Source organism: Panicum hallii, chromosome 7 (assembly GCF_002211085.1).
Source record: "Panicum hallii strain FIL2 chromosome 7, PHallii_v3.1, whole genome shotgun sequence".
NCBI lineage: Eukaryota > Viridiplantae > Streptophyta > Magnoliopsida > Poales > Poaceae > Panicum > Panicum hallii.
Window position 1 is genome coordinate 41,925,847 of NC_038048.1, and position 24,295 is coordinate 41,950,141.

The window sequence follows — 24,295 nt, forward strand, 5'->3', positions numbered from 1 at the left end:
CCACCTCTTAGCCCCGGCCAAGCACGCCGTCAGCACCACATCATCACGTGGAAGCTCCCTGACCACTTCCCCACCGCCCTCCGGCACCCTAGCCACCGGAACGCCATCGACCCCCCTCGGAGCTCCGCCGCTCGCTCGGCTTCGCCGTCGTTACGCCGCCTCGGTCCCTCTCTGCCCCAACCCCGGCCACCCCCGAGACCGCCGTGAGTCCCTGAGCATTTCCCCTCACTTGCCCCTCACCGGAATTTGATCGGCATCGGTCGGACCTCTTGTGTAGTCCGGCCAGGGACTCAATTGCGAAGATTCAAATGTTTCCAGGGGCATATCTGTGAGAAAGCAGCACCCCTCTCTAAATCCAAATCAGCTAAATGTAAAATCTATAGGAATTCGTAGAAAAATCCAAAAATGGTCAAACCAACTTTGTTGTACTCTAGAAGTTGAACTCGACTACTTTTGTTACTAGAGTTTAGTTTAAAACTAAATGCTTTTTTATTTATTTTAAAGTCAAGCAAAAGAGTGTTTTGTGTGTAACTTTTGCATGCTGACTTTGTTACCTATGAATTTTGGTGTGTAGTCTATTTAAAGTAAATACAAGCTTGTGTACAAATTTCAGCACCGGTACTGCACCCTAGCTTCAGTTAATTTAATTTTGTACAAATCAAGCTTGAGAGGATTTAAATTTTATTCAAACATGTTCCTAAGCTTTCCATGCTTAGATCTTTTTACCATATGTTGATATGTTGATAGTTAGTTCCTAATTAATTTTTCAAGAATTTATAATACAATTTACCTGAGATTTGAATTTAAACCTAACATTTGAACTAAATTCCAATACCCTAATGTCTATTTTTAGAAAATTATGAAAAATTCATAAGAAGCTTATCTACTAGGAACAAGCTTATCCACAAAAATTCAAGAATATAGCCTTTATGAATTTCAAACTAAAAATCAAACTTGTTAATCTAATTCAATTAATTCAACTAATTAAGGTAATTGGATTAGAGAGACAATAATAGGTTTATGTTTAACCCTCTTGCTTTATGAGTTTGAGTGTATTAACCTGTTGGATTGCAACTTTATTGTGTGATAAAACTCTTATCTCGAGAACCATCTAATCAAATTATTGCATATCATGTAGAGTCAACGACACTCAACGACGGAGACTACGAGCTAGTCCCGGAAACTGAGCCCGGGCTTTCTGAAGACTCGGTAAACATCGTCGAGACTATAACTGAAGCCCCAAACCAAAGTCCGGAAGTCTTTGACACCACTGACCCTAGCCCCACTCAAGAAGGCAAGCCCCGGTGCATAACCCAGTATTTCAAATTACTACATTATGCAATCTTACACTAATATATTATATGTTGCATTAGGTCTAGGAGTTGAAATGAAACCTTAAATGCATGAATCCTAGAAACCTATGTATTGTGCCTGAATCCTTATCGCATAGATGCTCTGCTAATATGACCGGTAGAAGTCGGGTGATTTCATATCACTCGCGCAATATAGGAGTTGAATGCTTACTATTCTACAATCACTATAAGGATGATGGACGGGGTCATGTGCAATATCATGACTTGGAAAGTTACCCGTTTGTGTTAAGTTAATATCACCTGGGTAGCGATGACAAGCGCACTTGAGCCGGAATAATTCTGGCGGTTCTGCCACAAGCTGGGCATATCATCAGGTCCGAAAAGCATACCCACAGTTCGTGTCCGAATTTGATCGTATGCGGCCACTGGATGTCATCTGGACCCCGTACACCGCTGCGGCTGTCCAGACACGTGCGCCGCACGGGTTGTCTTCGCCGCACGGGTTGTCTTCCCTTTGCACGCATGATGAGGCGTACTGGCTCACAAAGGCGAACCTAGTGTTCGATATTGTCGTGGAGCCGTACTGCGTCGAGCGAGTGATGAGGCAGTTCGGGCGACGACAGCACTTTCCTCTCCTACCTCGAGCGTCCCAGGCCGTGCCGCGCACCGTACACGAGTAAGTTTGTGATAACTCGTTTTGTATTAATTATGTAATCGTTATCATGAAATAATATTATCTTTCAAATATTTGCAACAGATATTCGCGCAGGGGATATCATGCCAACGAGGTCAACCGGGTTGTCAAGCTGTAGGAGTACGTAGGAGGGTGGCTAGACGCACCTGACGATGTGTGGGACGAGCCGCAGCCACACACGGAGGCGTCTTACGGCGCATACCTCCGCTGGTACCTCACTAGCACTCGTCCGTACGTCACTCTTTCACCTATTGATGACGCGGAGCATCAGCACCAGCCAACCATCTCAGACACGTATCCCTTGTACCGTGATCAGGCGCAGCGTGGCGCGGTATGTCTTTCGCAACTTTAATTATTAAAATCTTTTTTTATAAAAGATCGATAACAATATTACTCTGCTTCCCATTACGTATGCAGATCGATCTGATCAACTGCGCGGAGGTCGAAGCTACATCTCAGATCACGTTGCTTGAACGTGGAGTACGTGTACCGGACGCACTGTACAAAGACAGCTTTCGTAAGATTCAAGACAATTTGACGCGAGCGTTACATGCACTGACGTGTCGCGGTAGAGACGACGTGGGGGCCTCCAGTTCATCTTATGCGTCCGCCCACGTGTACACAGCAGGCCCGTCGACCTCTGCTGCACCGCACGGAGCTTCCAGCGGTACTGCCGCCAGTTCCAGCTGTAAGTCCTTTATAATTGCCATTTCGATCAACTTTGATTTACACGACTAATTTCGTTTGTTTTTATAGTCATGCACTCGACGGCAATGGGACCTCCTCCTGCAAGAATGGAGCCTCAGACGTTTGACGCCTATGCTCCAGGAAACTCTCCCGTCGGTTCGACGCCAGCTGCTCCGTACTCTCAGGGCTATACTCAGCATGCATGGTCGATGGGAGCTTCTGCACACGGTCGTCTATTCAGTGTGCCGGACTGGGACGACTGGGAGGGCGGCTCCGTCACTTGGTCAGAGTTGGTGGGCGGCGGCGCCGGGCCTGACATCATTGGTCCCTCTGAAACGTATGACGCTCCAGGTGCACAGTCCCAGAATAACCCGTTCACGCCAGCACCTCCTCCGCCTCGTCCTCACCGTGCTCCAGATGCATTCACGTACTCGGAAGACCACATACGCCGACGTCCTAGGACTAGGGGGGAGGACGAAGAGAGCACGATATCCGGGACAAGCGGGGTAGATACTCCTGATTCGGTGGACTCTATATATTTAAACTATTTTTGTATGATACTATTTTATTTTTAATGGGTTGATGTATCGTACTATCGTAATATTTGTATTCTACGTTGCAAAACGTTATCGTTTAACCATCTTCATACGAGTTTTAGATACAGTAATCTTCTTCGTAAAATTGAATTAAAATTTAATATGTATACAAAAGAGAATGGCGAATAAATCTTGTATTTGAAAAAAGTATGAATTTAAAATAGTATGTAAAACAAGAATTCAAACAGAAAATAAGAAAATGAGAAAATGGGAACTTCCCGCCTGTTGGGCGGGCGGGATGCCTTAGGGGTCTCTTCGCGAATAAGAAACTTTTTTTTATTCACGAAGAGGCCCTCGAGAGGGGCCGGGGATAAATTTTCAGACCTCCAGCCCGTTGGATGGGCGGGAGGTCGTCTCCCGCCCGTTGATCGGGCGGGAGGCACCCATTTTTCGAAAATTTTCAAAGCGGTACTCTTTTTCAAATTTAATTTTTTATCCTTTTTTTTAAAAACTCGACACTGATGCTGGCATGCTGCCATCTGAAGTTCTGAACCTAGAAGTTGCTGATTTGTGTGTCACCTACGAATCTGGCCGCATATTGGCTCCCTGTGTGAAAGAAAGGACGGAGGCAATCTCTCTTCGCACACAGAGTGGTTAGTTGGCAGCTTCAGAATGGGCGCGAAATAGCGACGCGAGCTGGTGTTTAGGTACGAAAACTGAATGTGAAACCGATCAGGTCAAGTGCTCGGCGTAAGCTGTTTGGTACAGGACTGGATACTGGATCTCCTATGAAAGTACCATGCCACTTACCACATCACCAATTAGTAAATCTTTTGAGAAACGTCACCGATAATTGTGATGTCAAAGGGTTATGAGAGGATGCAGGCAGATCGACTTCCTAACGTTCTTGCAAGAAACATAACCGAGCACTAAAAACAAAACATTTCCCAGAGATTATGTACTGAATGTGTGTCTCAACAGGGACCTTCTAAATTAGCGGCTTTACTATTTAGGGTGTATTCGTTTCCTAGGATCTAAAGTTTAGAGAGGTCACATCAAAAAGAACCCCAGTGCTAATTCGCGAGACGAATCTAATGAGGTATATTAGTTCATAATTAGCGGATGATTACTGTAGCATCACTGTGGCAAATTATGGATTAGTTAGGCTCATTAAATTTGTCTCGCGAATTAGCACCCAGCTGTGTAAAAAGTTTTATAAACAGATTTTATTTAATACTTCTAAATAGTAAGATTCTCTTTGATGTGATGGATCTTTGATGTGATGGATCTAAAGTTTAGAGAGTAGAAAATGAACTCTTAAGGCTGCAAATGAACATCTACGTACGTAGCAGGATTGCAGGGCTATCCAAATGTAGTAGGTAGCACAGAGGGATAGAATAAGCCTAGCAGCAGCAGAAAAATGGAGGCTGCAGATCAGATCACAAGCGCAGTGAGCAGCAATCCAAATGGTCCCTGGACCGTTAGGTTGAGCAGATCCAGGAGCTAATTGTAATTGTATAATGCCAGGAGTAGAAGGGAAAGGATGCTAATATGCTAATACGTGGCTTCACCGCGGAGGCCACCCACTCCCTATTAAAACCCAAGCCATGGCCACTTAGGCATCAGCAGAGAACACGGTTTCAGGTCTACAGGTATAAGGCCATCCCAGGCGCTCAGGCCGTCAGGCAGCAGGAAGGCAACTAGGAGGCATCTATGGCGGGAGGATGGAGGAGGAAGAAGACGACATGGCGTGGTATTGTTCCGGCTCATGTCCTTCAGTCTGTTGGCGGATGCGATGTGAGCCGAACCAATATCACTCATGTATTCTTCATTCAGGGAAAAAAAATCCAGAAACATTATAGGCTACCTTGGTAAGTGTTCTAAGGTTGAATGGTTCTTTCTGAGCATCTCTTCTTCGGTTTCAGAAGTGTAGCAGAAGATCTGCTTGATCTATGTTCGTTGTCTAGTAAAATTTCAAGGCCACGGTTGATTCCATAGAGGAACTATATGACTTCATCAAGATGAGCTACTAAGCTAGCATTGCTTCTAAAGTCTAAACTGAAAGGAGGGAAGTCTTGGATTTCTAATGGTTCAGCAATTAGCGTTCAGATTTCTCCATCTACTCATAATAGAGGAATTGCAGTATAAATATGCTTGTCGATTAGCCCAAGCTGTCCAAAGGAACTTCATTCTTAAGGTCTGTGGATGTGAAGACATGTAATCTAGTATCAGACCCACGCATGATCACTAAGTAGCACATCTCTTTCTTCAGGAAAAGATAGCATGAGGGTCTAGCAGTTTATGATGAAAGGGGCTATATATCATGTGATGGAGTCTGGTAGTGACGATAGCAAACCTAAGAACTTTTGTTCATAATATTTCATATAATATATGAAAATTTTCTATTTTTCATGCTGCAAATTTCTTCAGGGGAAGCTATCAACACATTTCTCAGTCATACTGCTTTGCCTAATAGATGATAACAATTATTTTCCTCGCATCCGAACGAGCTATTCTAGAAATTATTCTACAAGCATCCTTATCGTATAAAAGGCATCCATGCATACATCAATTTCACGTGATTTGATTCCCCTTTTCTTGAGGAAAATGATCTGATTCCCTGAAAAGAGATCGTTTCCAGAATTCCCTCAGAGGTGTGCATCTTTGCAGGCTAGCTCATAATGATGCTGTACCATTAGCTCCATGATGAGATTTGAAGGTTTATTTTTGCTCCAACAAGTCTACTATGGAAAATTGCATAGTCTCATATAGCTTTGCTGCAGCCATTTAACCGCGAAGAATAAATAAACTATAAATTAAGCAGACAGATATTCCTGCTTACTTCGGTACGCAGATTCCAAATATGGACGCATCCAGAAAGGCCATTTCTGCAATCCTAGTCAAAAAGAAACATACATCTGACGTGAAGCTAACTTCTTGATCCAGCTGTAGTTGGAAAACATTAAACTCCACCGTGATCCAATAGCACTTCGTCAAGCGACAACACGGGATGCCCTTTTGGAGCGTAGTCGGTGTCCGTCAAAGCCCCCTGCTGTACAAGTGTAGAATGGCAGCTTGCTGTACAGTTTGCACGAACCGGAGAGGGAAGAAACGGATTCCACGGCAGATTTGGCATGTGAGGTGCAACCCCTCACCCCTGGCCCTGAGGCCTGAGCTCATCTCCGGCCGCCGGTGTGTTCACCGGAGAGGGACGTCCAGCACCAGCAGTCCATGGCACGCCGTGCGCGTTGGTCATTACAAATTGCAGCTTCGATCGTCGCTGCACCACACGCATCATGGGACGTACGATCGTCCCGGCAGGCATGATAGCTGGATACAAGTAATTGGTCCGTCTGGACGATGACACGACTTGTCTGATGCTACACGCTAGACGCAACAGCAGGGGCGTTTAATATAAGGTGACGGAAATGCAGTTTGGTGGCCGTGCTTCTGTCAGCGGCTTATTGTGCTTTCGTGATTTCCATAGAGAGAAGCGTGTTGACCTCGACAACTCGACGAGTCGACATCCATTGGCATCACCAGCACGAAGCTATAGCTCCTCGTATCTCCGTCTGACGAACCGGCCCGGACCAGTATATAGTCCGCGCAAAGGCATATGCAGCGACGAGATAGCACACTGCCGCGACTGCATCCAGCGATGTCCTGCTGCCGCTTCCCAAGGCTGGTGGCAGTACGCAGTAGGCAAAAACCACCATCCGGCGAGCCGGGCCTCAGCAGCAGAAGCAGTACCGGTGGATGTCGCCGCACCGACGGCGCCTTAAGCAGCATGCCTTTGAATTGCAAAGCTCGAACTAGGAGCCACCAAGATTTTTTATTATTATTGTTACAAAGACAACCACACCTTCATACACACCCAGACGAGTGCGCCTCAAATATTCGAAGATTCTGTAGAATAAGAAAGCTCAATACTACCCTTAGTGCAAAATCCAATTCTACTCAAGAAATTTAGTGTGTCCTATGACAGGTTGCTCGACTCAAAGAACAGTATAGTTAATAATAACAAAAGGAAGGGAAAGAAAGACAAGGAGTCTGCTTTAGCACATACAACTGTACAAGAGGCTAGAGCAACCAATCACACCTTCCATTTATCAAGAGTAACCTGGCAAGAATCAACTATAGAGAATTACCAACCTTCCAAGAACTAAATGTTATATACATTCACTCCCCCACCTAAATCCACAGAAACAGCATTACCATGTCTGATAATCAAGCTACACGACTCCCCCTTAGATTGTAAATACATTTCCAATCTTATAGTTTCTCAACCCATCAATCAATCTCCAACTACAACATCGTGTCTGGAGCGCGGGTCTCTTTACCTCGCTGAATGGAATATAAGGGACACCCGCACATACGTGAAATACAAAGCAGCATCTTTATCTAAAAGGAGAACCCTCAGCAGTGTGTACCTCTGAATTGAAGATGCGTGAGGGGCATAACAACCAGCACAAACAAGCTATAACTTATGCCATGGACGGCTGAAAAAGCTGAGCTGATTCCAGAAGATCCCAAACAGAGTCATGCATCACAATGGCCTTACCGATGGTTGTAAAAGGAGCTATTCCTCAAAGATAAAGGCAAAACTTATTTCAAACTTAAGATGTCCTATCAAAAACAGAAGCTGCCCATATCCTTACTGTTTTTTGTAGAATGGTACTCATTGTAATTCAGATACCCCCAGAAAAGGGAAAGACCAAGCTCCCCATATTTCGAAGACTTTGAATGCAAAATATACAAATCTTTGATGTTACTGTCAAACCTTGTTCCAATTGCATCCACCTGCATTGAAAAGCATACAGAGATTAAAGGCCGTAAACAGCCTACTAGCAGATGATACTTGACTACTTGAGGCAAGGTGAGATTTGGAGAAAATGGAGACCCTATAAACCACTGTAGCAGGTAATAGTGAACAATCAACAAAGATTTAGCAGATCTCAGCAACTAAGAAACCAGTTAATCTGTTATGTGTCCATGCAGCATGACAGGATAGAGGGATTCCATTGCAACTACAATCAAAAAGCTAAATCTAGATCAGTATTTATGGACAGTGGCTTAGGAAAAAAAACAGGTTTACCAATGGCAAACCACTTTTGAACATATTTGATAGATACTTTCAAAGAAACTATAGAGTGGCAAAAGGTTTGAACATAGCATGCGATTAATATCACCAGATCAGTCAGATGCTTTTCGATTTGCATGCAGGAGTTGAAAGCCTGAATCAAGGCAGACCACTAAATATTTGAAATCAAACTACATTGCATGAAACAGAGAGAATACCTGAGAGAAGTTTATAAGAGAGTGCAGATTACTGAGTTGATTTACTGATAAATCACTAGTGTCACCAAGACTCTGAAAACATGATCGTAACTCCAAAGCCAGCTGCAGCATGCTTTTTATTATCGTGGCAACTTGCTTTGACTCATCAGATAAGAAACATCTGAAAAACATGTCATTGTCAGTTAAAAACTAATATAACAATCAATCAGATAACAATTGGTACTTTGTTAGGCATACTTCATCCAGTACAATCCCAATAAATGTCATTGTGGACATCATCATATGGTCTCCGAGACACGATTCTTGTCATGACTTTCTAGTCATATTTTACAAAACCAACTAGAGGTATAGTCTTGTGAAAGTGATCTTTTTAGACACATCTACAAAAATTGCTACTACATTTCCAAATCTGAATACTCATGTAGATATCTACATCAAAATTAAATAGGATGATACACAGGTAACAAAAATAAGAAAATGAGGTAGAGAAAATAAGCTTCTTTTAACAAGTTAAAACATAGTCTTGGAGTCTAGATACTCAATTAGGTACTCCACATGAATTCATCTATCTAACCTCTACGTGAAAGAAGTCTAGATACTCACTTAAGTAACCAAACACAAACACTTAAGTAATTTTATTATTTATATTATGCTGATGGCAATGAATTACACCACTAAAGAGTCAAAGCATAAATAGATGCCTGCTGAGCTACATTGCTGTTGTTCCCTTCCTTTGATCAAACAATATATGTAAATATGTAACCAGAATCATAAATTAGGAAATAATTCCTTTTTTTTTTGGAAAGGTCTCACTCACATGTCAAGTGCATCGGTAATATAACACATATGCACATACTCCAGATCCAGTATATCTCTCACCTAAGCAATAACAGAATATGAGTAATTATAATTCACAACTGTGTTAATGAACAGAAAATTAACACAGGAAGCAACGGTTTGACAAGAATAGCGATCAAAATGCTATACCTGATTTTTAAGGGAATGTTGAAATCGACGCCATGATATATCAGATAAATGACAATGGAGATACTGCTGTAGTGTTGATAGAAAGTGATAAACTTTATGCCTAAATAAAGCCATACAACAGAAAGACAGACAAACAGTTAACGCCAGAAACATGCTGACAAAATAAAGCACATGACTGTCCATTATAGGAAGAAAGGTTATTCATGTGCATAAGGTACAAGAAACTAGAAACAAGCCAACAGGGTTAGCAACATTCAGTATGATTTGTTGACTTGTTGTATCAGTAGTGAGTTTAGTTCTAGACAAATGTGCACAAAGAAAAAAAATAAACTCAAATCGCAGAGCCTAACAGATAACAGGAAAGTTTGTTTATGCAAGCGCAAATCAAATATTTATATCTACAACAGATGCAACTGAATGGATAATTGCCTAATTGGATATGAGCTTCATATAAACTTTACTATGACCCGGACATGCCAATGTATATGTATACTGCATTTGAAAGGAATTCCAGAAGCAATAGGATTCAACAATGTATCAAACAATTTAGGAAAAATGCATTTCGTTCCTAACACTTCAGTGACAGGATAAAACTGATAAGTGGAATATAAGGCTGGTGGTTGGATGCCACAAAGTTTTACAAAGATTCTAGATGTGCGTACCTCACTCTCATTACAAAGTTCAATTTCTTGAAGACATCAGGTGTACTATGGTTGGAGCGACCGACGAACTGTGTTAACTCCTGTAATAGATTAGCACAAGAGTCATGCATTCACATACAGAGAAAATAGGTCTCACAAAACCAAAATCTTATGAGAATTAGAGCAAAAGAAAAAAAAACATGTCCGTTGTAGCTACTTGATAAGAAAATTTAACTCAAGACCATTCAACTGCACTTTTTCCATGAACATTAGGCACTAATAATCTAACATAGTTGCTTCAGTCAACAAGAAATAGTATCAGAAATCAAAGTAGTCTTATATGTGCATCTAAATGGATTGAATGATGTGGTTTTTTTTCCTAAAGGTACCTTTAGAAAAACACGTCTGGAGAAAAGGTACCTTTAGAAATCTCCATACTTCGGTTAGTGAAAACACTGCAAACCTGACTTGAAGAAGATAACAGAATATTTCAGAATATATTTTAAGTGTGTCTTCTGTAATGACAATATTCACTGGCCATTCAGCTTTATAACCCAACAAGATTTCATCCAGCAAATCAAGACCTGGCAGTAAAGAATAGGCTAGTACAATTTGAGAAGTAGAACTTTAGGTATCAAGCCACAGATATAGTTGCTAGGGAATGGATGAACTTAATACCACATGCAGAGGCATCAAAAGAAACAGTGGGTTGCTCTCTCATGTATATAAACAATCTTTCCTTATAAGGATCAGAATCACATGAAGACCTTTGCAAAGCCAAGTCCATAATCCCTTGGATCTCCGCTCTTTTCTGGTCAGACTTAACAAATGACCATTTCTGCATGGGGAAGTTCAAAGTTGAGAGGATTTATACAGATAAACACAAAGCTAGAATAATATGGTTAGACAAACATTACCTTATGATAAATTGAACAAATAAAGGAATCTGCCCAGTCAGCTAATTCCATGAAATGATATCGCCGCAGAGCTAGCAGATGTGCATAAAGATCAAAACCCTCCTCAAGCAACTTTATTGTGAAGCTGCTAACATATTTATATCTTTTAAAGTTAAGGGACAAAGGGTAAAATTAGAAGAAAACTTAGCTGCAATTTGAGTGGTTAAGGTTTAGAATTAAAAAAACACCAACAATATTTTCGAGCAAAATAATTAAAAATTGTAGTATAATGACACTTATTATGAGCTGATACGCAGAAGCAGTTGATAAAGAAGACCAATGGTAAAAACAAAAACATTATCTACTAGTTACCTAGCAAATGATGACTGGGCCAACTTAGACAAAGACCAATTAAAGATAATACATCAAAACTCAGTGATTAATTAAGTTGAATCTCTGATGCTCTACATCGCTGTATAAAGCCCACGTACCTAACTAAACCTGGAACTACCTGCACTAAAAATGGCTGAAGAACAGAACTGAATAAAAAGTTCCAGGTTTCGTTAAAGACAACTGCAGAATGAATATGAATACAGTAGTAGGGATGCCAGAAACTCTAAGCCTTTTTCTGACACTGATAATAATAGTAGTATAACATAATGGTGGATCTTTAAAACACCAAAAGCTATAAATCATTTATTAGGAAAGCTACAAGGATACTGAAGCAAAACTTCTTGTATAATGCACTTGTCAATAACTATATCAAGGGGCATATCAAACTGTGGATTAAAATCCACAGCTGTTTTTTCTTTTGATTTATCATTATATTGTAATAACTTCTCCCAGAATGCCCCACCGGAAGCATTTTCCTGAATATTATCTCTTGCTGCCATTTCTTCTGAAGAAGTAGGGTATGCCTGACTTCTTGCCTCAGCTTGAAGGATCTTTCTAGAACAATCAGGCTGTTGAGAAGGCTGTGTACTGGGCTGTACAACTGTTGCTGCTCCATTTACAGACTCAACTGGGCAGGACGGGTTCCGTCCACAATATACTTCACATGGATCTGTGACTGACTCGAAATCAAAGCTGCCAAGTGCCCTGTTCTTGCTTTTATGTTGCAAGTCGCTCTCCGTATGACAACAAGCTGCATTCTTCAGTATGGGGTTGAAACTAAGATTGTAAGGAATACTAGTATTCCATGCTTGATTTATCTTACCAAACTTCTCATAGTTTTTACTGTTCAGTAGTCTAGAAGGCCCTGAACCAGAATGTAATGGATAAACTACATTACCATGTGATGCTTTCTCTAATGAATTTTTGTGATTGGTATATAAGAACTCCTCAACCGAATTCATTTTTTCAGACGAGCAACTGGTTCTCTTCATAAACCTGTCAAATGGTGAAAACTGGCTATACTGATAATCCAGGTCTAAAGCATCAGGCACCACATTATGCTTAGTATTCTGTGAGTGCATAGGAACATGTCTGCAATTCAACTTGCCACATTCCTCGCATTCATCAATAGGGCTGACACAATTTATCCCATGGTGAACTGAATCGGCATCGGAAGAAAGCAGCTTTCTGGTTACCAAGGAACATTTTGCTTCACCTGTACTTGTACAGTATGATGTGGAACCAGACAAATTGTCGCAAGCTGTAGCACTCTCAACTTCAACATCATCCATAGATGTATAAGAAGAGCATTCTGAAGATTCCAACAGATCCTCTTTATCTGAAGATTCCAACAGATCCTCTTTATCTGAAGATTCTTGTGAAGTTGGAGGTGCATCATTATTTTTCTCATCTGCACCCCTAACATAAGGAAAAATTAATCAGACTATATAAGGGATTGGGTTACAACGTCCAACATGTGCTATGTACATAGAAATACAGAAAGATGAGTGGAAGCAACAACTTTGATGCCTTGTTTGAAACATGGGAAAATCCCTATTTCTGGGGGATTGAACTGCTTCGTGTAAAAATTGTGCAATCCAAATAGGCCAGCAAACAGTAAATGCAAGAAAAGTAAAATGAGAACATACATATTGCAAGCTAGTGCAGTATCACTGTCTCCATAATAGCACAGCTCAGCATCTGAAATTGATGTAGCCAGATGGTCCGTCTTCTTATGTAGGAAGTTCGATGCAGTATCAAAAGGAATCACCTGAAATATAACCTTGTGTCAGCATATTTGCAAACAGAAGCAAAGGTGATGAAGTGTAAGAGGTGACTTGATACATCGCCCAACAAAAAATCAGCATGACTGTTGTGGAGGCAAGTGTTCTTGCTTCTGTTAGAGAAAAAAACCAGAGAAGTAGATACTGGAGATAAAAAGCAGAGTGTAATTCAGTTAATGTGACTAGACCTCAACATTTGAGAAAAAATGTTGGAGTTTCCCCATCATCAACTGGTACATAGCATCCCTTTTGCATGTTACTGCCTCCACGCTACCTTTTGAGAATGTAAATGAATTCATTGAGGACTCAGTTGGCATATAAAACCATGGGAGAACTCCCTCCATATGAATAATATTGTGGGAGGGATAAGCATCTCCTCCGGTAGCAGATAAATGGCATGATTTTAGAAGCCTCATGAGCACTTGAAGCTGCTGCCCAGTACGCAAGAGAGGATGACATATCTCCTTTAGAAAACATGGGGCAGATACATGATTTCTTCCCTGCTGACAGCACAGCATGATAAATTGAGCTTAGATATAATTTGAAACAAGTAATAAATAACAGTCAGATTTATGTAGAACAATGGGTCATATACTTCGGTTTCTGATGTAAAAAAGTAAATCGTATTAACAGATGAGAAAAAATTACATAAAAAATATATATTTTAAGCTTCACTCAACAAAGTAATATTTTACCTTCAAGGGAAAGAGGGTGAACTCATCTAGTATGTCAGAAGAGTCTCCTCGAGTCTCCTTATTCTCAGTTTGTGTAATAAGAAATTCCTCATAAGGGTCATCGACAGAAGCTCGGTAAATCCATGACTTAATGAAGTTAAAGTATGGCTCACAAGAGCGAATGAAAAGATGTTTCAGAAGTCCATAGTGAACTGGATCAGCATCCTAAAATTGAGGTGAAACAAAATGAAGAAATAAATCATTCAGCATTTTATATAGTAACACAGTACGTTATATGTATAAGATGAACAAGACATCAGAATAAGATCTGTGTAGCTGACAGCAAAAATTGAGACCATCAGTTAAACAAAATGTGGAACTAAATTTGGTGGAAACCGATAAGCAACTGCATATACATAGGAAGGCATGACAAAATCAGATGAGCAACTATATGGAATGCAAAAACAAAGCATGATCATGGGAAAGGGCGTCACACTGAAGAAAGGGGATGTATTATGCTAGCACTATCAAATCTAGTTTCAATTGCATGAAGTAACAAATTTAGGAGTTAAAATAGGCGCTCAATAGATTCCCTTTGAAACTCCCTGCTGCATTTCGAGGAATATGTAATTCGCTTGGGAGCACTTCAGAAGTCCAGAGTAATAAAAGCTCAGGGCAATTAGGTCCACCATCTACCTGACAATAAACTTACATTTTTGGAGAGTAGAACATCTAGTAAAAGACCTACTTTAAAAGAGCAGTAACAGACCTACTTAGCAGGTAAGTAAATCCAGTATGAATATACACTTTTATGAGAATGAGACATCAATTGATATATGTAAATCTAAGATCAATTACAAATCTATGCAAATCCAAGACATTAGCAAGCATATAACTTATAAAGTAGTGCACAACTAGGAATTTCATTTAGAAGTGTGATTAAATCAGATAAAACAAAGTGCTAAAAACCTAAATCGTAAGATGATGTCTTACACGAAGATGGACATACAAATAGGAAAGCAAATCGCTGCCCCGTGGGAAATTCTCAAACTCAACATTTGCTTCAGTATTCAAACCCTCCTGGCACAACGTAAGACCTGCAAACTTAGGGAAACAAATATTTCCAAGGGACTTAACATGCCTTCTTAATTCCTCTGTGTGTAGATAAACTTCCAGAAGAGTGACTTCTGAAGTGGAATTACAACTCGCTCCATCTGAAATCTTGGAAGGCATACCAGATTGGTCCGCTGCACGCCTCAGCTTAACTGATGCGGGTAAAGTATTCAAGGAACAGAAATAGCCCTCGAGGACCTTTTCAACTGCTGCGGCAAATGCTTGGTTTACTAGACTGAAAGGCTGATGCTGCTCAGTGTCTCTATCATCAGAATCTTCACATTCATGTCTTTCTCTACCTGCGCAATTCCTTTCTCGATTTTGGATAAGGTAAAAGTGCACAAACTTGCAAAGGAAAAATACCGCAAGACCTGTAGCGCGTATAGATTTGAGAATATGCCCCACAGACATAGTGCTGGATGAACGTGACCAGACATTTGCGACACGATTAGAGGTCCTGTCTGCCGGATTCGAGGAGAACAGCACAAAAAGCTCATCGATCTCATCTAACGATGATTTGACACCATACAGCGCATGTAAAGCCAAACGAACCAAAGCATTATCCTGCACAACAAAGATGATCTCCAAGTTCAACAACAGTATAACATGAAATAGATTGGCATTCATAATACGAGACAGTAACCGCACTCAAATTTTTTTTCTAGAAATGGTGGCACGAATACAGAGTTTAAGTAAGTAGTGGATCCAACAACTAAATGTCCAATGCAACAGAGAACTCTCCTGAAAAAAAGCTCCCCAAACAAACGACCCACCCTCTAGGCCTCTACTCCCGCTAAATGCTCGAAATGGCACCCAATCTAAGTAGGTTGGGAGGTAGATTTCACTTACACTAACCGATGCGAGCTCGTAGATCGACTCCTGACGGGGGCGCCCTCCGGGGCCCGAGGCACGAGCGGCGCCGCTCTCGGGGGTGACCGACTCCCAGGTTCCCGGCGGCGTCCAGGGACCGTCCACGCGGAGGGTGGAGAGCAGCGACGAGAGGCTGGAGGCGGCCGCCTCCATACCCTCCCGGGAAGGCCTAGCTAGGGTTTGTTGCCCTCCACCGTAACTCGGTAAACAGTAGCTCCGCCTTCTGTGCTTACGCGAGATGGAGGATGCGAGGAGACGGTGCACTGTGGTGCTTGCTGGTGGCTCGGGCAGGGCGGCGCCAAGGTCCCGCCGGCGAGGGACTGGGAAGGTTGGTGAGCGAGAGGCCTGCGAGAATTGGGAAATGGAATTTCGAATCGGAGCGAGCCGCTGGACAGGCCTTTTTCGCGGCTTTGCAAAAAAAAAATGCTGATACAGTAGAATGGGCCCGATTTATTAAATGGGCTCTCCTAACAAAGCCTTCGTGCTCGGGCTCGGTATATTTCAGCCCAAAGCGCAACGAGGCCTGCGCCATCTGGTCCACGATGTCTCACTGCACTGACTGTGCCGATGTGCTTGGACAGACCAACTCCATTTGTGAAATTGTGAGCTTATTAATAACAGATGCTTTATTGATGTTGGCCAAAAAGGCCACATACACATGACACATGCAGCTATGATTAATTGTATACCGTGGAGGATATGAAAGCACGAACTTGTGAAAATCCCTTCCTTTGGCTCGCTATCAATAGGTTTCTGTCATCAGAGATATAAAAAAGTTGAAGTTATCAAAACTTTTTTTAAAAAAAAATTCTTAACGGAAAGGCCTGCAAACAAATTTAACCTCTGTAAGATGTCCTGATCGCATCGAATTCGATCCAGAAACCCGCATATGTTCTTCAGTTCAGTCTGAATCTGAATCTCTGAACATAACAATTCAATCGGGGAAAGAAGGATGGTAGTCGAGCATCGATGACAAAGTAGTAAAAGACCCCTTCCCTGCAAAACTATAACTTCCCGAAAGCATCATCTCGTACTAGACAGCCTTGTCCAGCCTCTCGATGACCACAGTAACGAGCGTTATCTTCTCAGTGTAACCCACAACAAAATCAACCCAGATGCTCCTTTATAACCATTGGATCTGGACCTCTCAACGGCTCATAAAATCTCCAAGCACTGTAAAATTTCTCCCTTTATTAAGCCAGTGAAAGATCGGAAACAAGAGAGGGCAGAGAATAGAAAGGGAAGAATTGCTCCCAGGAACAGTAGATAACGAGTGTGTGCGATCACCACTTTGCAGCCTTTATAAATCAGGGATCACCAAGGATTCGCACAGGCAACTGAATTAATGAATTTCAGTTAGGAGAGGTTCAGCAAAGGCTGAAGAGATAGCAAAAGCAGTTCCGGTGTTGGAGCTCTCTAATCCATGGACGATCGCCACCTGCGAATGAGTAGAAGACGTGCAGGAGAACGGCGACTGGCTGTCTCTGACAGTGAGGCCTTGCCGGCCAATACCCCACGAAACATACGCCGGGCAGGCGCATCCTGCTACGGCCATCCGCCGCGGAGCATCGCCGCTGTTTCGTCGCCGGTCGCACGGCTGGGGAGAAACTGCGGGGAATCTGGAGATAGCCGTAGGAAGAGCGGAACTCCATTCGCGACTGCGAGGCTGCGGTCGCCGTCGCCGGACAGGAAAGGAGGCATGGGGGAGAAAGCGCGGAGGTAGTGATTGGCAAAAGGCCGTACCGTTGTAGGGAACTTTTCGAAAGATTTCGATCCGAAATAGGGGGTTAATTGAAAATATTTGGATCGCGATTAATAGTCTCGATCCGATTAAGGGGTCTATATGTAAATATTTAATTATACATTAGGGGTCCTTCTGCAAAAACATCTGTACCCCGAAGCCGTCTCGCCGTCTTGGTGCCCGGACGGCCTCCACGGCTCCATGCCCAGCCGGCCGCCGGCCAGGGCGCTCGTTCCTCCGCCCGAACCCCCTCGCGCCCAAGGAGATGAACGAGACAGAGGAGGAGGAAACGGCCATGGACTTCCGAGCCGCAGGCTTCAGTCGCTGCGCACCTGGAAGCTGCGCCGGGGTTGAGGGGTGCGGAGACATGGAGGCGGCGGCGAAGCCCATCTGCGATTCCTGACGGTCAAGATGCAAAGGAGAATTCATGTAATGGAAATGAGGTGTTACCTCGATTCAAAAAAAACAAGATGCAAAGAAGAAGAGGAAGATTACTAGCAGCTGGACACGAACCATCTTTCCAATTTTCTGAAACCTCTACTATGTTAATTTGTATGGCTCAAAAGGCCACACACAGACAGCCAACAGCTTGATCTTGTCAAATGTAAGTATCATGTCAATTATCATGTATCGTGGACTGTGGAGAAATTTTGGAGCCAACAATGCATCCAGCAGAAGATTGGTCCCGGGAAGTGCGCAAAACAAGCATTTGTTCAATCCTACAAATGGTTTTGTTTGCAGTTGGCAGGCCTCTGCCAACAAAACTTAGCTCTGAATTATCCTGAATGCATCAGCTTCAGTCTAAAATCTGCACATGTTCGTTCACTTTGGCCAGGATATGATTACTCCGAACACAACATTTCTAGTCCGAGTTTCCTCTGAGTGTCACCTAGCTAGTCTGGCAGTTTCCATGGATTGGTAGCACAATGAGCGCGTATCGCATCAAATCAACACATAACACAGAGGACTTATACAGTGCAGCTGATTGAATAAAGTGATAGACAAGTAATCCACCATATCAAATGTGCATATCACTTTGCCTGATGTTCTAATATCAACACAAACAGCATACCCTGACGAAACTTTCACTGTCAATCTGACCAAACTTTCTGGTTCATTCCCTGCGTTTTTCAGGTGTGCGTACGTCATCGACCTGTCTTTCCCATCGAAGTTGCTCCAGAACCTTTCTGTCTTCAGGTACTTGGCTGAGTACAACGAACTTCAAATCCTTCCTTTTTTGCTGACTGGCGGGAGAGCAATAGGAAATTAGCAACCACGGAGAGTCCATTCGTCGCTGCAGAGTTCCCAGTGCTGGGCATTGCTGTAATGCAGCACATATGGAAAGCATACCGAGAAAATCTGGTAACATTTCATCATTATGTTACAAAGACGCATGGCGTATGCTTACTTGATCGGCTAGCTGCTACTTTCGTGCTCCATCATGGAGTACAAAAATCCCACTTTTAATTCGACTAAAAGAATATCAGCTTTCAGTTTGTTTTACATATATATGCACAACATGGAAGAAATGATATGCTGCTGATCTCATGAGTCATGATAAACAAAGCAGGAGGTTTATTCGCCATGAACTTCTCCGTGGCAGATAATCAAGTATTTATAACTGGTCCGACAACGCAACCTTTTATTTCCCAATCACCTTCATTCCTTGATCCCGCGAGCTAGGGCTTGTTTGGATATAGGCCGGAACAGTGAGGGCTCCTTTAGGGCTTGTTTTCATAATAAATCAGGCAATCAGTTCCCTCCTAAATACATATGGATTGGAGTTACAAATGAAGTAACTAGTACTTGAACTCTCCAAAACATATGGATTAGAGGGGATCATCATGTTTCCAAACAAGGCCTTAGAGGATGTTAATTACTGCATGGTCAAAACCCGCGAACCTCATGTCCTCATCCGATTAGGCCAGGATGACAATCTGCCCAGCCGGCCGACCGCCTCGAGTCTCGTCGAATTGGTTCTGGTGGTCAGAGACTCAGAACCTGACTGGTCAAGCCTGTTCAAGCGCCTTCATCGTCCGAGTACCTCCCGACTCTTCCGAGTCCGGGTTGATCACGGGTTCCGCTGCGCCTTAGTCGCGGACTGTACAGGCTTTTTCTTCATCTGCTGACTTGAAGCTCGCGAGGCTCGCCAGCGTGTTGACGGCGTCCACAACGCCCTCGATCCTGGCGGACACCTCTATCAGCAGCGAGGTGACTGTGAACAGCTGCGCCGCGTCCATGATCAGCGGCGCCGTAGACGCCGCGGGCTCCGCCGACCCCGCCTCGGCCAGCAGCAGCGTGGACGGGAGCGCCCTCATGTCGGCCTGCAGCTTCTGCACGGCGGCGTTCATGTCCGCCACGGCGAGGTCCAGGATCGTTGACGTCGTCATCGCGCTGACGGAGCCCGACGCCTCCCTGAGCACCCTGGCGCACAGCCCCGCCACCCGCGTGCACGCGTCCGCGAGGTGCCGCCTGGCGTGCCCGGGCGCCGCCGCCTGGGTCTCCGCCGAGCGGACGCAGCCGACCAGGGCCTCCACGCAGTAGGCGCAGTGGCGCATGGCGGCGCCGACGTTCCGGTACTGGCCGTACGGGTGGCGGAAGCCGAACCTGCCGTGCGGGGGCTCCCACCGCGCCAGGTTGGCCTGCGAGTCCTCGGACGCCTTGGAGTTAAGCACGCACCGGTACCCTTCCACCTTGGAGGACGGCTGCTTGACTCCGCTAGCCTCCGCGGCGGCGGCGAAGTAGTCCTCGATGCAGGCCTCGACGGCGCCCGCGAGCCTCTCCATGTTGCGCGCGGTGGCGCGGTGCAGCTCCTGGCCGGCCCACACGGGACAGATGAGCGCGCAGGTGGCGAAGCAGATGGAGACGCCGATGGAGATGGTCCCCACCCGCTGCTGCGCCATCGCCGCCAGCGCGCCCACGCGGTACCCCGACACCGCCACCAGGCTGTACGTGAGGATGAATATGGTGACGCCGTAGTCGAAGCGCGCCTTCACCGTCGGGATGAAGCGCGAGAACGTCGCCATCGCCGCTGCAAGTTTCGCGGTGTGTTAGTCATACTGCATGCGCGTACTCGATCATGGTTTGGTTTGGTATATACAACACGTACCAAGCAGAAAGACGGAGCCACTGCGGATGAACGGCTCGAACTTGTCGCCGGACTTGCTGGCGATCCAGTGTACGCCAAGCGCGACCACGGCGGCGCTGGCCGTGGCGATGGCTCGGTTCAACCCCTTGTACACGCAGCCACCTGCACTCACACGCGCCAATGCATGTAGCCAGTTTGTCAGGCCAGTGTATATATGTTGATGACCAGTTCTTGAATGCATGTGGCGTGTGTAAACTCACCGACGGTGTACTCGAAGACGACGACGACCGTCAGGACGGTCCACATGGCCGCGCCGCCGACGCCGTCGTATAGGGGCCTGGTGTAGTAGAACACGGAGACCAGCGCGAGGGCGAGTCCCACCTTGAGGCCGTGCACCGCCCGCCTGGGGTCGTCGGCGCCGATCCTCCAGACCCGCCCGCCGAACCCGAGCACCATGTCCCTGAACGCGAGCGCGCGCGAGGCCAGCCACGCCGCCCGCGCGCCCCGGGCGGCCTCGTGCTCCACCGCCACCGACGCGCCCTCCGGCACCGTCACCAGCCACTCTGGGGCACTAGGCCCGTCCCGCGTCCCCTTCGCCGTAGCCATTTCCATGTCCTGCGGCCTCACGGCAGTGTAGCAACTAGCAAGAGGATGGAGAGATGGAGGTGGAGTGGCGAGCTTGAGCCCTAGCTAGGTTCAGCTGGCTAGGCTGATGCGCTTCTCGCTCCTGCTTTAGGAGTGCGACCATCTGGCCTCTATATATAGTGCCATAGGAGAAGCTGGTGTGTTAGGCCACGGTCGTCTCAAGGTAGTGAAGGTGCTTACCGACCTCGCACACGCAAGGACGTACCGGCTGTGCAACGGCCTACGACCCAATATGTTGGCGGAGCGAGGAATGCATGCTCAACATTCTCGTTTGCTGCCCTTGTTGTCACGCAATAATCATCGAGCGTATACATATACGGTGCTACGACCGCAAAAAAAAAGATATAATGTCTACTTATTAGGTCTGTTCAAGGGCTTTGATAATGATACTACCTTTGGCAGGAACAAATGACGCTATCCGGATGTTGCACTCATTAGGTATTTAGGCTAAGTTAATTGTGGTGAAACTATTATTCATCTGGGTTCGAGTTCTAAGGAAAGAGAGGGATCCGGTCTTTCTTATCGAGAAAGGTTTTTTGTTCTAAAATGGTACAAACAAAGATGTTTCCATTCACGTAGGCTTACTAATACATGCATATTTTCTTCCTATGAAAGTTTTTAGAGGATGAGCCAATAATAGATCTTAAAATTGACGAAACAATCATAACAGTTGGCTATCAGCAGTCACACCGTGCGTCTATCAATAAAACTGTAAATGCGAAAAACCATGTGGAGTGACTCGGCAAAAACCCATTGTGCATACTGGAGCTACACTTGGTTCTCACTCGTAAGCCACGAGTGTGTATTATTGCATGTCCATATATGGCACTGACTTATCCTCATATTGTCATGCATGCATTGTCATGTGGAACTCACTCATGTTTCACTATAGGTCACTCTGCAACGGAGACCATCTTCCTAGGCTTGTGAAATTCTGAATCTGTACGTGATGCATGAATTCCTCTGTGGCCATTGTTAGCTCTATCCTTGAATGGGCCAGCTGCTGATAGACAAAAGCGAACAATGGATTTGGTTAGGTTCCGGACGGAATTCTTGAAAAGAAAAGAAAAAAGGCGGAAAATTGGATAGAGGAGATAAGTTATTTTATATTGGTGCTACACAATTAGGGCGCCTCACTCACTTAGATAGGGTTTGTGTGGGAAAACGACCTAAGTAGCATGGAAGTGTTAATGAACGCAAGCGATTAGTTGTGATGAAGACCACTAAACTCTCTTAGGCATCGTAGTGGCTTCAAATAAAGCACCTTTTTTCCCTACAATGTTGGATATGACTACACAACAGTCTGGTAATCTTAATGTTAAGCATGGGTTGGTTAAGCTATTAGTACTTGACACCAATATTCTGGTGATCCTATATTAATTGCTCATGTGTAGAAGAAAACAATAACTAATTAAATTGACAAACATACGGATGAGTTCCCGCCGGAAATGATGTGAACCGAACAAAATGATGAACAAAAAAGGAGAAGAGGAGAACGTGGATGTCGTGGCGATCTATGCTGCAACACTTATTTAGAATCCTTAAGAAATTAGTCCATGCATTAGGTTCTCAGATTATCTTAGTTCGGTAAGCGCACAATAAGCTCTGAATAATTGCGGTTGCTGTATCGTCATTCAATCTAGAGAAAAGGAACACCCACGCACTAATCTTTTAGGTTAGGCCCACACTGAGCAAAAACCTTCTTATCATATACCCCAACCTGGAGATACATCACACACATGCCTACCGACCTGGCACGTGTCATGAGCTTGGGAACTGGACTACGCCTACGTGGAGCAACGCAAGTGACGACGCATTGACAAGTCATCATGTGCCACATCATTTGCTATTCGCGTTAGTCAGTGCATATATACTCCAGCAACGGTTAGGACGCATAGATCGCCTAAAGCTTTGCAGTAGTGCCGAAAAAAGGTTTAACTAGCTTTTCATCAATTTGATTATGTCATGTTTTTGGTAAGCGCACAACACAGAGGCTAGCTAGAAAAGGAAAAGAAGCTTTAGCGCACTCAATCATGTGTCTTGCATTGGGGCTGCTGCTTGGCTTCCTTGTTTAAGAAAGTTTTGGTAATCAACTTTGAATGTAGTAGGTCAGTGGGTCGCTGAGGTGTCGTGTGTGGTTGATACAGGGTTTGGCTAGCTAGTACAACTTTCATTTTTAAATATGTGGCGTTTAGCATGACAAACTTGTTAGTTTCTTTATTTTGAACTAATAAGCTTGTTCTAAATATCATATATTTAAAACTGAGGAATTAAGAGCACGCCATCTATTGATGACGAGGGGTTTACACTAAAACCCTCATCATACATGCCTCTCTTGTACTGTACGTGAAATCTCCTCTGACCATGCTGATATATTTTTTGTTAGGGTTAAGCATTTTGTCCCGTGATCAGCGTTAAGGCTACCATAACGGGAATTTGATTCTCATCTAATAGGTCATCATGTAAGCATTTTTTTTATGGCATGCTATGAAGCTTTAAAGAAGAGAAATGAGTTTTATGTAAATATCCATGTATATTGTTTCCATGTCATTAATGTGCGGGGGTGTTTAGTTCAAATTTCAAGTGACGTTCCAAAGCTCATTCGTTCGTTCCAAAGCGAGCGCTTGTAGGAAAATTTCCAAAGGATTAGGGTTTGTCCTCATAAAAAAATTCCTTATTGACAATAATGCTTCGACCCAAAGGAGTCCTAATAATTCAAATTCTGAACCATGGTTGGGGCCTTGTGGGGCGCAGCACTGCTAGTCACATTTCAAGTGACGTTAGTAAAGCTATCTACTCTGAAATAACTACGACTGCATGTATGTTTACCTCCCATGTCCTGTTTTACTCCATACGTTGAAAGTCCTGTACTGTCAAATCACTACCAGAATCAGCTGTGGCAGAACCAACCTGAATTATACCGGCTCAAGTACGC

At 44.1% G+C, this 24,295-nt stretch overlaps 2 protein-coding genes across 7 annotated transcripts; both read right to left on the reverse strand.

Moving 5' to 3' along the window:
- Positions 1 to 7,311: 7,311 nt before the first annotated feature.
- LOC112900287 lies at positions 7,312 to 16,252 on the reverse strand. Of its 6 annotated transcripts, none has more exons than XM_025969095.1 (14): positions 15,866 to 16,252; positions 14,897 to 15,580; positions 13,925 to 14,128; positions 13,418 to 13,729; positions 13,095 to 13,216; positions 11,773 to 12,864; positions 11,074 to 11,215; positions 10,835 to 10,994; positions 10,577 to 10,740; positions 10,178 to 10,257; positions 9,516 to 9,615; positions 9,346 to 9,407; positions 8,529 to 8,688; positions 7,312 to 8,030 (listed from the first exon to the last, which is right to left on the reverse strand). In XM_025969095.1, exons 1-14 carry the CDS (start codon positions 16,037 to 16,039, stop codon positions 7,860 to 7,862), a joined length of 3,627 nt encoding a protein of 1,208 aa, XP_025824880.1. In that variant the 5' UTR covers positions 16,040 to 16,252; the 3' UTR covers positions 7,312 to 7,859. The 6 variants fall into 6 exon arrangements, 4 of the variants coding, with proteins under 4 accessions (XP_025824880.1, XP_025824878.1, XP_025824879.1 ...); XM_025969093.1 differs by having other exon boundaries at positions 10,577 to 10,758; XM_025969094.1 differs by having other exon boundaries at positions 13,418 to 13,732.
- Positions 16,253 to 19,239: 2,987 nt separating this feature from the next.
- Positions 19,240 to 21,434, reverse strand: LOC112901138 (aluminum-activated malate transporter 10-like). Its single transcript, XM_025969982.1, has 3 exons — positions 20,976 to 21,434; positions 20,737 to 20,877; positions 19,240 to 20,658 (listed from the first exon to the last, which is right to left on the reverse strand). The coding sequence occupies exons 1-3, from the start codon at positions 21,325 to 21,327 to the stop codon at positions 19,718 to 19,720; spliced, it is 1,434 nt and encodes a 477-aa protein (XP_025825767.1). The 5' UTR covers positions 21,328 to 21,434; the 3' UTR covers positions 19,240 to 19,717.
- Between the last annotated feature and the right edge of the window lie 2,861 nt (positions 21,435 to 24,295).

Bases quoted from the DNA above. Each gene is read 5' to 3' on its own strand.
- LOC112900287 (XM_025969092.1), bottom strand. From the start codon at position 16,039: ATGGAGGCGGCCGCCTCCAGCCTCTCGTCGCTGCTCTCCACCCTCCGC. The intron at 15,581-15,865 runs GTAAGTGAAATC...TTTGTTGTGCAG, and splicing joins ACGAGCTCGCATCGGTTAGT to GATAATGCTTTGGTTCGTTT. The intron at 14,129-14,896 runs GTAAGACATCAT...CCTCAATTTTAG, and splicing joins ATTTGTATGTCCATCTTCGT to GATGCTGATCCAGTTCACTA.
- LOC112901138 (XM_025969982.1), bottom strand. From the start codon at position 21,327: ATGGAAATGGCTACGGCGAAGGGGACGCGGGACGGGCCTAGTGCCCCA. The intron at 20,878-20,975 runs GTGAGTTTACAC...GTGTGAGTGCAG, and splicing joins CGTCTTCGAGTACACCGTCG to GTGGCTGCGTGTACAAGGGG. The intron at 20,659-20,736 runs GTACGTGTTGTA...CGAAACTTGCAG, and splicing joins TGGCTCCGTCTTTCTGCTTG to CGGCGATGGCGACGTTCTCG.